Source organism: Microcebus murinus, chromosome 19 (assembly GCF_040939455.1).
Source record: "Microcebus murinus isolate Inina chromosome 19, M.murinus_Inina_mat1.0, whole genome shotgun sequence".
In the NCBI taxonomy this organism is placed as follows: Eukaryota; Metazoa; Chordata; class Mammalia; order Primates; family Cheirogaleidae; genus Microcebus; species Microcebus murinus.
The window spans coordinates 14,319,238-14,331,290 of NC_134122.1; the positions used below are offsets into that span (position 1 = coordinate 14,319,238).

A 12,053-nucleotide genomic window follows, 5' to 3' on the forward strand; every position below is an offset into this window, starting at 1 on the left:
TGAAAGTTTGGGAAGACATTCATCAAACTAATAAAAGTCAGATTTTTCTCTTAAAGGGCCAGACGCTCAATACTGTTGGCCTTACGGGCCTTACGGTTGCCATGGCAACAGTGAAGCGCAGCAGGGAGGCAGCCGTAGACCACACCGAGAGGCGTGAGCGGGCTGTGTTCCGGCACAGTTTCATCTGTGGACACTGATATTTAAATTTAATGCGATTTCCATGGGTCACACAATATTCTTCAGATTTCTTCCAACCACATAAAAACGTGAACGCCGTGCTTAGCTCAAGAACCACACGAAAATAGGCGGTGGGCCAGGTTTGCCGACCCCTGCTCTCAAGAGAAGAATCAGGGGTGCAGGATGAAGAAGGACTATTTTATTTACTGTGTGTATATTTTTTTATATGCATTGATTTTGCTGCCCTTGGCAAGTATTACTTTGATAACGTCACAAAATATTTTTTTTACTACTTAAAAGTTACGCTTGTACAGAATTGTGATGGGCACGGGCATGCTCACGACAGGCTGGGCAGCACGATGCCTCCTGCACATGTACGGATAACGACATGACACTATTTTAAAAGTTTATGCGCAGAGCAAAAAGGCTTGAAGGAAAAACAAAATCTCTAACTGTTGGGATTGTACTTGATTTCTTCTGTTTTCCTTTTTCCTAATCTTCTGTATTTCCCCCATGGGCACTTGCTAGTTTTCTACTCAGGAAAAAAAAAAGGGAACCAACCCCGCCACCACCGATCACCCCGAAAACACAGCGACTGTCTGCTGTCACGTTAAGGTGCCGTGGCGATTTTCCTGCTCCAGCCTCCCATCCCTCCACCCGCGGCCACCTCGGCCCAGGGGGAGTGCAGCCTGCGCAGTCGCCAGAGGTGGCGAGGTGGGATTCCGCTCCGGGAAGCCAGCCCCGTGACGGAACCGGACAGAGAGGCCTTCTTTGGCCAAGAGGAGGCAACGAATTCAAGTCCGTGCCGAGGACTTACCCCTATAAAGACAAGTATGAGGCGGCTGTCTTGGGAAGGCTTCCAAGGGAAACATGAGAAAGGTGTTCCTAAAGTCCAATTGAAAACCAAAAAAAAAAAAAAGCGAGCGAGGCAAAGGATTCCTAAAGGGGGCATGTTCCAACTACACCGAAGAGAGGACAGCCTGACGCGCGCGCCCTGCCCCGCCAGCAGGTACCTTGCTCTTCAGCATCCCCTTGGGGCCGATCACGTTTTCGAATATGTGTTTTCCCACGTGGGCGTCCACCGCCGAGAGGGGGTCGTCGAAGAGGTAAACGTCGGTGTTGCAGTACACGGCCCGGGCCAGGCTCACGCGCTGCTTCTGGCCCCCAGACAGGTTCACGCCCTGGGGGAGACAGGGCAGAGGGGTGGGCTTCCTGGAACACCTTGAGAATCAAGAAACGTAGCAGAGCCGCCCAAGAGCCCGCCCTGCTTGGGAGGCCGTGGACCCAGGCTGGAGGCCCTGCAGGCCTGTGAGACTAAAGACATAGGCTACACCTGCACAGACATAGGTTCAAGTCCCAGCTCCAGCACAACCAGGGATGGGACCATGGCACGGGGTTTAGCCCCATCTGTAAAATGGGCAAAAGAGAAAACCTGAGTCTCCTGTGAGTTGCGGGACAGGGCACCTAGCACATACTGAGCACTCAACGAAGGGTGCCTATAGCACTGAATAACATTGGCTACAGGGAAGGTGCCTGATCTTTTAGTCTGATGCAAGGCACGGGTGGATGAGATAATGATATTATTCTTGTTGCTGCTGCTATGGTTACTAGCCGACGCCTTCTGCCAGCTTACTCTGGATCTATCATTCCCTGGTGAAGCCACACAGACTCCAGGCAGTACCTACCCTGGGGGCACTGAAATTCAGCCCAGGCCCCACTCTCCAGGAGGAAGGGCACTACCAGGACCAGCAGTGCCCTCCCCCAAGCCCCAGTGACGGATAACTAAATGCCATTTCCTTATCTGGCTGGGCAATCACAGTGGACACCCACTGGGTTAACTCCCCCTCCCGAGGGATGCCTGCCCTCCCGCCCACGCATCAAAGCAGTCCTAGCAGCCAGGTTCCCTTGATGGGCCCTCAGGCCATAGCTTATTGGCCCAGGGGCAAACACTGGACCCAAGATAGGCCAATCAGAGTCTCTCCCTCCAGATTCCAGTACAGGGACAGTCAGGAATCCCCAAGTGCCAGGAACAAACACTTGTCAAAAAAAAAAAAAAAAAGGCACAAAGCTGATGTGCAGAAAAGGAGAGACAAAAAAGAGCAGGCACCAGGCTGCCCATCCCAGCCCCTGCCTGACCCACTACATTCCAGCCCTTGGAGTCCATAAGAATCACCTACACCCTTAAACCCAGTTCTCATTTTCTGCTTACACAAACTCAAGCTCCTTTGCAAACCCAGAGACTCCTACTAACAGTTTGTCTTTTCTTTCCAAGGAGCTATAGATTTGCCTCAATTTTAAAAAACCATTCAGTGAATCCAAAAGCTTGTGGAGCCACACTAGTTTGTAACTAAAAGGAAACAAGCAAGCTCCTTGCATTCCTGGTCTTCCAAGAAGGTTGAAACACCAGACAGCCACTAGGGGGTGCCAGAGCGAGGTGGCCAGGCAAAGGCACCTGCAAAGGCCTGCTCGTGGGCAGGGGCTGGGGCTGCTGAGGAATGGTCTGGGGGGTGGAAAGGCAGCAGAGGGGGGGCTGGGGTGGGAGGGCTGACAGGAACAGAGAATGGCCCTCCTTAGAGGTGACAAAATGTAGCAGGTAAGAACATGGATGCAGCAGCCATGCTCTCTCTACAGCTCTGTGGCTGTGTGACCTCAGGCAAGTCACTTAGCCTCTCTGTGCCTCCCTTTCCTCAACCATTAAGTGGGGTAACAAAAAATCTCATCTCACGGGCTTGCTGCAGATGAAATCCATGTAAAATGTTAAGCACAGTGCCTGGCATACATAAAATGCTCCCTAAGTGTTAGCAACTGTGTTGTTATTTTATTATCACTGTTCTGACAGAGGCTGTGCTGTGGACATTTGGATCAGATACTCCTCCTCCCTATAGCATGTCCCTTGTCACGTGACTTTGCAACTATGTCACCACAAAGGTAGCATGTACCTCCTGCTCCCCTGCCTTTGGCTGTGGACAAGTGACTTGATGTGTGTGTGGAAGAGACAGTGTGCTTTACGTGACATTGCATTTTTTCTTTTTTTTTTTTGGCTTTCTTGGGCTTCTGCTGCTACCATGAGAAGAGCTCACCCTTGGGAAGCTGCTGCCCCCTCAGGCCAAACCTCAGCAAGAACCCATGTAGGGTGGACCTGAGCCAAACCGCCACCTGCAGCCAAGCCCGGCTGTCCTGAAGCATGGAGCAGAACTGCCCTGCTGAGCCCAGCCTGAGTCAGCCAACTGCAGTCGACTGACAGAGCCACTGAGCTGTTGTGGTTGTTTGTTACACAGCAACGGCTGACTTATCTAGGGGCCGATGCTGCCACTGCACTGACCTTCTCGCCAATCTCTGTCCGGTCCCCGCTGGGCAGGATTTCCAGGTCTGGGAGGAGGGCACAGGCCTCTATCACAGCCTTGTAATACCGTTCCTGCAGCTGGCGTCCAAAAAGGATGTTTTCTTGGAGAGAGTCATTCTGAATCCAGGCCTGCTGGGGCACGTAGGCCACCGAGCCCTGTGTGGCAAAGGGAGGAGGAGATGAGACAGACAGACTTGATCCACAGGACGGCAGCCAGCCCACCCCCCCGCCAGCAGGACACAACTCCACACTTTCCCGCTTTAACAAGAGGGAAACTGAGTCACAAAGACCTACAGATGCTAGAGTTGGAATCAGAAGCCACACGAGGGGAATCACTGACTCCAGGGTCAGGAGTTAAAAAAACCCCTACTTCCAAAGAGTGGAAGTCCCCGATGTGACCAAGAAACTATGTGATTATAGCTGCGGTAGATGCTGGGAGAGAAGACCGTATGAGAGGTTTAAGAAGTCTGACCCAGATTGGGACACCAGGGAAGGACTGCTTGAGGAAACTTCCTTGGTGACATTCAAGCAAGGACTTCCGTATCTCAGCAGGTCCATTTCAAAGGCTGCTCTGCTGTTATTTCCATATAACGTAAGGTGCCATGAATAGCACGAGAATGGGAGCTGGGGTGAGGATACTTGCTTTGGGTATTTTAGAAATAAAAATGCTGACGTCGCTAAAAAAATTTTTTTTTTTAGACAAAGACTGAAAAGTGAGATGTAAGTCTCACGAAGAGGGAAGAGCCTTCAAGTCACACGGAACAGCACGTGCAAAGGCCCAGGGACAAGGCGTACTCGGCACGTGCAAGGAAGAGAATGGCCACTCTATTGGGAACATGGACCGATCATGGGAGGGAATGACAGGCAGGAAATGGGCCGGAGGGCAGCAGGGGGCTCACACCGGGCTAGCACTCCTGGTGAGGATCATGCGCTTTATCGGACAAGTAATGGGGAACCACTGAAGATTCCTAAATAAGAGAATTCAAGGGGGCGAGGCTGACAGTGGGTCCCAGGGGTCCTGACTCTTAATCCGAATTCTCAAATAAACTGCCGACTCTAACATCCTAACTTAGAAGAGGCCAAAACGTCACAAAGCCTCACCACAGAACCCACAGATAACCCAGACATGGGAAGCACAAGCCACGCTTACTAAAACACTTGGGGAAAAAATATTTTAAACACATTCCTAGCACTTCTTTTACCGAGGTGAAACGACCAATCACAAATAGTTATCTGGCCCAAAATGCCAGTCGTGCTGGGACTGTGAAAACCTGGGCTTAATGAAACCAAATGCAATGTGCATCCCACCGTGATCTGGAATTTTCCTCCCTAACCTAGCTCCCATTGCCCATTCGTCTTACTTTATAACAGGTACTTGAAAGTAATGACAGAACATTTCTTAAAACAACAGCGAAATGCCATTAGTTTGGACTCAACCACTGTAACATACACTTTCTAAAGGGCATCATATAGTCAACGAAGGAAGGATTTTGCTCTGAAATAAAAACAACGGCACTAACTAGCATGCTCCAAAGTGGATTCCAAGAGACAGTAGATCTGGGGGTGTAAACAGTTGCTGTTACAGACCATAAAGAGGTTCAGGCAAATAAGTCAGGGCCACGCAGGGTTAAACCAAGTTAAATGGTTGTTTGCTCTCCTTGCAGGACTTCTCAGGGCCTTCGTTAATATTTGCTATAAATCTCCTAGAAGGAAGGAGCCAGACTGTGCACTATTCGAAAGTTTGTTTGAGCCTGGGGCCCTTTATTCCCCAAATATCTTACAAGATGAATTTGCTACAGACCACAATCCAGGAAATGGCTAGTGTCAACATAACTTCCAGGAACATGTTTTTCAATGCGAGGAAAAAGCGTTCATGGGGAACAAACTAAATGCAAAACAAGCCTCTTGATTTCCATTGGGACTTGACCTGCAAAGCAACCTCTTAAATTCACTCTTGGGGAATTTCAACTTAGTTCCAAGTACTCTGTGCATTTTAAAAGTAACAAAACTACAGTCTTCTTTTAGCCTCCTGTAGATAGGTTTGATGACCACTCTTAAAATCAAAAAAATGCTCTAAGAAAATATTCCAACTGCATAAATCAAAACTTTTAACTTGTGTTATATTTAAAAGAAGAGATACACAGAGAGCTCCATCAAGAGGAAGGACAAGCCGGAAAGACTCACACACAGAGACAGCAGGAGATGGGAGGGAAGGAGACACAAGGAGTTTTGGGGGGGGGGGGGGTCGTGCGTCTACTAAATACTTATTAAGTAGCTGCTACACGCCAGGCACTACTACAAGTGCCGGGACACAGCAGGGAAAAAAATGATACCAAAATCCTGCTTCTGGGATGGCACAGGGTAGAAGAGAAAGAACGAGAGAGAGGGAGACAGACAGAAAGAGAACGAGGAGGGGAGAGACCCCGCTGCTCGAGATTCTGGCACAGGGACAGTCACAAAATAACCAGCGGCATTCCTGACCTTCCTCTCGGGCCGCCAGCCACCGCCCAGCCCCCTATTCCCCGTGCCCCGGTCCTTTGTCCTACCTTGATGGTCACGTGCCCCTCCACCTTGTCCATCTCAGCCAGGAGGGCTGAGAGCAGAGACGACTTTCCACAGCCCACCTGGCCCACCACGGCCACCAGCGCCCCTTCCGGCACGGAGAAGGTGATGCTGAAACGACACGACACACCCTGGCTCAGCCGGCTGGACTTACTCAGAGTGGACAGACAGACAGACAGACACACGGCAGGGCTCTCACAGGCACTCAAGGCCTTGAAATTCCTTCTGCTGCTTCCACGGCTGAGCTCGGCCCATAGACCGCCTCAGACGGCCCCCAGGCGCGAGGCGGGCGGCAGGCGCCAGGATATGCAAAGGCACTAACTTTGCTGGGGCCATGACACAGTGTCCGAGGGGAGGGGACACCTCGGAACAGGCTCCGAGGGAAGAGCAGGCGTCCCCTGGACACGGAAGCCTGGGAAGGGCTGGAGAAGGGCCCAAGGGGACGGAGCGTCAGGGTGTGACGAGGGGCGCCATGGCGGCCGGGCAGGGAGGACCTAGCAGGACGCCACGCTAAGACGTCCAGTGCTGTGCCGGCCGGGAGCCACGGAAGGGTGGGAAGCGGAGAGGGACAGGAATGAATCTGAGTGTCAGGAAGGCATCTCTGCTGGAAGCATCCTCTGACAAAGAGCGGTAAGCAAAATAACACAAGCTCGGTGTTCCGCCAGCATGACCGGCTGTCACACGGCGGGGGACAGCCCTGCGCAGATCCCACTGCTGTCAGCACAGCAGAGCGGGGACCCCTCCCTCGAGGCCAGCATATCCAGGGCTTTCTTGGGTTCACTGACACTGACCCTGCTTTTTCAACTACCGTGATTTCGAAGTAGTCACAGAAAGGCGGACAGATTTCGCTGTAACTGATTGTTTAATTCTTAGGACGTTGCTTCCCGGTAAATCTCATCATTCTTTCGTCCCCATGCTGGGAGGGGACGGGTGATGGGGACAGAGTGGACAGGAAGCCCAGGGAGGCAATATCGGCCACCGTCCAGCTGAGACTGGAATACCCGAACAGGCTGAGAAGAGGGGAGAACTGACTGGATAAAGAAGGTTCTGGAAGTTCTAGGGGTAGGGTGACTGGAACAGGAAGGACAGAGGGAAGGAGGAGGGCACAGACTGTTGTGGAGCAGAACAAGAGCCAGAAGCTGCAATTGAAGTAGGCCAGATTTAAGTTAGACAGAAGGAAGAAAGTCCTGAACACACAGTCCCAGCGTGAATTTTATAGACAATAGCTTCTTTTCTCCAGAGAGTCTGTCCCCCACCCGATCAACTACAACAGCAATTTGGCCACCCAGTCAGGGGAGGACTGCTGGGGGCACAGGGGGTAAAAGAGGCCTCTGAAAAGGTCCCACTGGCCCTGCGACTAGGGCATTCCTCAAGGAGGCCCAAGAGAGCTGCTAGCAAGGCCGCCGGTCAGAAAGAAGTAAGAGGCACTCGACAGGTTGCCTGGGGGACCAAGTTAAGTCCCCACATGCTTTAGAAAGATAAGGCCTGTGGTGGGCAGAGTGCCAGGGGCACAGCTGGCCAGGAAGGGGGGACATGGTGAACTGGGTAGCCGGGCACTCAGGAGAGGCCAGGAAGGACAATCCCACCCTGGCAGGGAACGCCAGTGGACAGAACATCGGTTAGCTGCCCCAAGCTGAGCCACAGCTTCACACGTGGCCAGTCAGCGTGCCCAGGCCCTGCAGGCACAGTGACTGGCTCAGGGAGGGGCTGGTGACCCAATCTGGGCTGATAAGAGGCAGGCAGACCTCCTGACGAGGTAGGTTGTACACCGGGAGCTCCTGGGGGCCACCTGCCATCAGAAAGGGAGAAGATGCCTGAGAAATAGCAGCACAGAGGGAAACAGAACAAAGCACGGACAGAGAAAGTTCTGATGGCACCGAGTCCCTGGATCCCACCATACCTGAAAGTGGACTTCTCATTTATGCAAGCCAAAACCCCCTTTCGTCGTCTAAGCCTAGCTGTGCATGGTTTCTGTCGCTTATAACCAGAGAGGACCCTCTGGGCTATGCACCTTCACGTCTGCTCCTCATGACAGCCCAAGCAGGTCTAGGTGGACCTGTTTTCCAGATGGGTAGACTGAGGCTCAGAAATGCAAAGTGACCTTTATAAGGTCACAGCGCCGGAGTGTGGCGGGAATTCAAATCCACGTTTAACCGAGGCCCCGTGGCTCTCTCCACGCCACCGGGTGTGTGTCGGTGTCCTGGCTTACCCATTCAGTGTAGGAGGGTCGTTCCTGGCCCAGGTGAAGGTGGCGTTCTTCACGGTGATGCTGTCGGTCCCCCCGCCCCCTGCAAAGCAGCAGAGACAGCATGTGAGGCTCAGATGGAGTCAGGGGACTGAGCGTGAGCAGGACACTCATTCCCTCCCTCCCCATCAAGTGGTTCCACCCCAGGTGTCAGACTTAACTAAAGGCGCTGGGCATCATCTGGTGACATCAGCCTCAGTTTCTGAAAGGACCACACCCCCAGCCTGCAGTTTGGGAGGCAGCCTCAGACCCAGAAAGCAGAAGAAAACCGCAGAGGGCTCAGCCCATGAGACAGGAGGTTGCGCCATCCTGACGCCCAAAACGACAGCTGCAGAGGCGGGGGCCCCCGAGCATGATTAGGGGCTCTGGGGACCTCCGCCCCTTCCTGGGCAGGCTCGGGCAGCTCCAGCAGGGTGGTCCCCACCACACCCACGGCCCTTCCTTGGTGCCTGAAGCCAGGTCCTCCACCCCAGTGGCTGCACGCTGTGTCCCTTTGTCCCTCTTCCTCCCCCACTGCAGCCACACCACGCCACACCACCCTGCCACAACACGGCAGGTCAACTTTCTATAACAGCAGGCAGGACAAACTCAAAAAAAGCAGGATGTGGAACAGGAAGTGCGGCCTTGAGGCGTGGGGGCGGGGCGGGCGAGATAAAGCCCGCAGGGGCTCTGTGGCTCCGGCTGCTCCAGGCCCCTAGCACCTACTGTCATGTGTGTTTCCTTATTTTCCTTTTCCCTCACCTAAAAAATGTGTCTCTTAATTATGAGCCACCTTAAGGCCACCTGGAGATAATGCAGGGGTACTTTTTAAAGATGTCAAATGAAGAAACAGGTTCCTCCCTTGAACCACAGGGAGAGGAAGTAACCGGCTCCCCCCAAACTAACCTCCCTCAGCTCCGCCCAGAGCGAGCACTGCACCCGAACCAGGCGACCAGAAGGTGCTATTAATGTTTTAGGAATCCAGGAAAAGCCACTGGAGTGAGGAGAATTACAGAGAACGGCAAGACCCAGGAGCAGAGAGCCGCCGAGGCGGCCCTGCCTGGCACAGAGGGCCGGACGAACATTCCAGAGTCAGACCAGCCAGGAGGCCGCTGCTAACGCAGGAAGGAGGGGCTGAGGCCCAGGCAGCGCCCAAGGCCCAGGGCTTTTGTCACACTGGCAGTGAGCTGTGGACAACTTCAAGCAGCAAGACGCTTCCTAGGGCTGCCTCGAATGTCGGCCTGTGTTTTGCAGAGAAATCTGAGCCCGTAGGAGAAGGCACCACTGCCACGCTGTGCGAGGGACTTGGTCCTCGGGACGGCAGAAAGCAGACGGCCACAGGCCAGGGAGGCTGGGAGGAAGACGGGCAGTGGTTCTCGGTCGTCAGAACTGGGGTGTGTGCTACTGGATGTGACGGGGAGCGTCCAAGGACACTGCCCCACACCCTGCAGGGTCACCTTGCACAGCAGAGCATGCCGTGTCCCCCAATGCCTGTGCTGCCCAGGACGAGAAACCCCGCACCCGAGGCAGGAGAATCGCACTCACGCCAGAGAAGTGACAGCCACCACAATCTGCTCAGCATCTTGGCTGCACCGGGTGCCACAGCAGCGTCTTATGTGCCACTGAAGACGTGTGAGCGCCTGCTAGGCGCCAGGCACTGCACACGTCACAACCAACGTACACGCACGCTCAGTCCCGACCGCGTTCAGTAAGCTCCGGAGCCAGCCTGGGTTTGAAATCCCTGAGCCTCCTAGCAGGGTGGCCCTGGGCAAGTCTCTTAACTTCTCTGTGCCTCGCTTTTCTGTCTGTAAGACAGGGTCGACGAGAGACCACGGGCAACCAGTGCGAGTGTGAGTCCTGACTCTACTTTTCGACCGCCGTGCCATCTTGGCCGAGTCACTGAGTAAAGCAGGAGTTTCCAGGGCCCTGCAGCGCCACGGCGAGCTCGGGCTGAGTCTGCACACTGGCGTCCTCGGAACAGAACACGCGTGGCAGGAGCGTCTTAGGAGTGAAACTGTCGCTGCTCTTGGTGCTGTTAATATTTATTATTAAGTGCCTGGAGAGGCAGGTGCAGACAAAATCCCTGCTCAGGAGGATCGGCTAGGAAAGGATAAACTAACCAGCTACCAAATAAACAAACCTGCCAGTAAAAATCCACAGCACCCTGCCAAACGCAGGGACTTCTGGTCCCATTATCCAGATGAAGAGACTGAAGCTCACAAAAAAAAATTTTTAAAGGAATAAAAAGAAAAGAAAGAAAAACAAGAAACTGAGGCTGAGACCTAAGTACACAGGGCTCAGGGGGGGCTGGCCAGTCTCCAGAGTCCTTATTAGGCCTGTGCACATGCCCAGATCAGAATCAAGGTCCGGGCCCTGGAAAGGCACTCCTAGGGGAGGCCTCACCCAGCGGAGCCTCCCAGCAAGAAAGCACAAGTGCAAGGTCACCCTCCCAGAGATAAGCGAGGTGGGAGCTTTCTAGGAGGACGGGCTTCCCTTCCCCGCCCCCCCCCCAGCTCTGCACAGATGCCAGCAGGGAGGGACCGGTGGGGGTGGGGAGGCGGCACCCCCAGACAGGGAGGGCCAACACACACACACACCGTCTTTGAGAGGCCGCCGCTCGATGCTGTCGGGCTCCAGCTCCTCATGGGAGAGGAAGATCCTGAGGCGTTTCAGGGAGACGCTGGCCTGCACAGAAAGCAATGGCAGGGCAGAGTTGGAGTGAGAAAGCGTTCTCTGCAAGCGGTTTCCCCAGCGCGGAGGGGCCCACAACCCCCCTCCTGTCCCAAGCCTCTGCGTTTCTTAGAACCGCCACACACTTCAGAATGAAAACCAAAAACCAGGTTTGGGTTCTCATTTGTTTTCCTTCCAAAGCCCACAAAAGTTATCTTAGAAAAGGACAGAGGCCCGGCCTGGATGAAAAGGGGCTTCAGGAACGTAACGAGGACGCTAACAGGCCGGGCGAGTGGCCCAGACACGCGGGCCTTCCTGAGATGCTCCAGCCACCCTGGCGCGGGCTGGGACATGGGACATAGCACAGGATGGTTTTGTGCGGTCCCAGATGACAACGGCGCTGTAATTACGCAAGGAGAAAATGCTCGCTGAAGTATGTGCTGGTGAACCGTCAAGAGGTCTGGGACGTGCTTTAAAATCTTCAGCGGATTCAAATTCACTAGCATGGACATTTTGGGGAAAAAAAAAAAAATCTTCAGCGGAGAAAGAAAAGAACAAAGGGACGGGACGAGCAAGCCTGGCAAGATGCCGACCGTGACCCTGAGTGGTGGGTGCGTGCGGGTCATGGCACGACTTCTGTGCCCTTTCGCTCCTGGACCCTGGACCCCAGAGAGCCCCCCTGCGAGGCCCGCCCACCCGGCCGCACCCCGTACCTGCACGATGCTGCTGATCACCATGGGCAGGATGTTCAGGGGGAACCGGAGGATGTTGAACAGGGCCAAGGACACGAAGGCTTTCTGGGCGTCCAGGACATTGTTCTTGTCCACGGTCACGTAGACGGCAAAGGTGCAAAGGGCTACCTGCAAGCAGAACCCCCCCGTGCTGACCGTCGTGCGTGAGTGAGAGTCACAACCGTGGAGAGTCACACCCCCCGCAGGTGCGGTCAGCGTTCCTCAGTGACACCAAGCGTAACCCCCACCTCGACTCTGCCCCCGCCTGCAGATCCCGCAGCCTGACACCGCCTTCCCACCGGGTGGTGGCCAGGTTCCCCGCCTGCCCCGAGCCACCCAAACAGCC

General features: G+C 54.2%; 1 protein-coding gene across 3 annotated transcripts in view; it reads right to left on the reverse strand.

The window, feature by feature from the left end:
* ABCC1 (ATP binding cassette subfamily C member 1 (ABCC1 blood group)) overlaps positions 1 to 12,053 on the reverse strand; it is a 115,870-nt gene that overhangs the window by 32,378 nt on the left and 71,439 nt on the right. For all 3 annotated transcript variants that reach the window (XM_020281636.2, XM_075995145.1, XM_075995144.1), the window contains 6 exons: positions 11,690 to 11,836; positions 10,904 to 10,991; positions 8,292 to 8,370; positions 6,067 to 6,193; positions 3,500 to 3,676; positions 1,191 to 1,358 (listed from right to left, as the gene is read on the reverse strand). In XM_020281636.2, the coding sequence (XP_020137225.1) occupies positions 1,191 to 1,358; positions 3,500 to 3,676; positions 6,067 to 6,193; positions 8,292 to 8,370; positions 10,904 to 10,991; positions 11,690 to 11,836 (786 nt within the window). The remainder of the gene's footprint in view (positions 1 to 1,190; positions 1,359 to 3,499; positions 3,677 to 6,066; positions 6,194 to 8,291; positions 8,371 to 10,903; positions 10,992 to 11,689; positions 11,837 to 12,053) is intronic.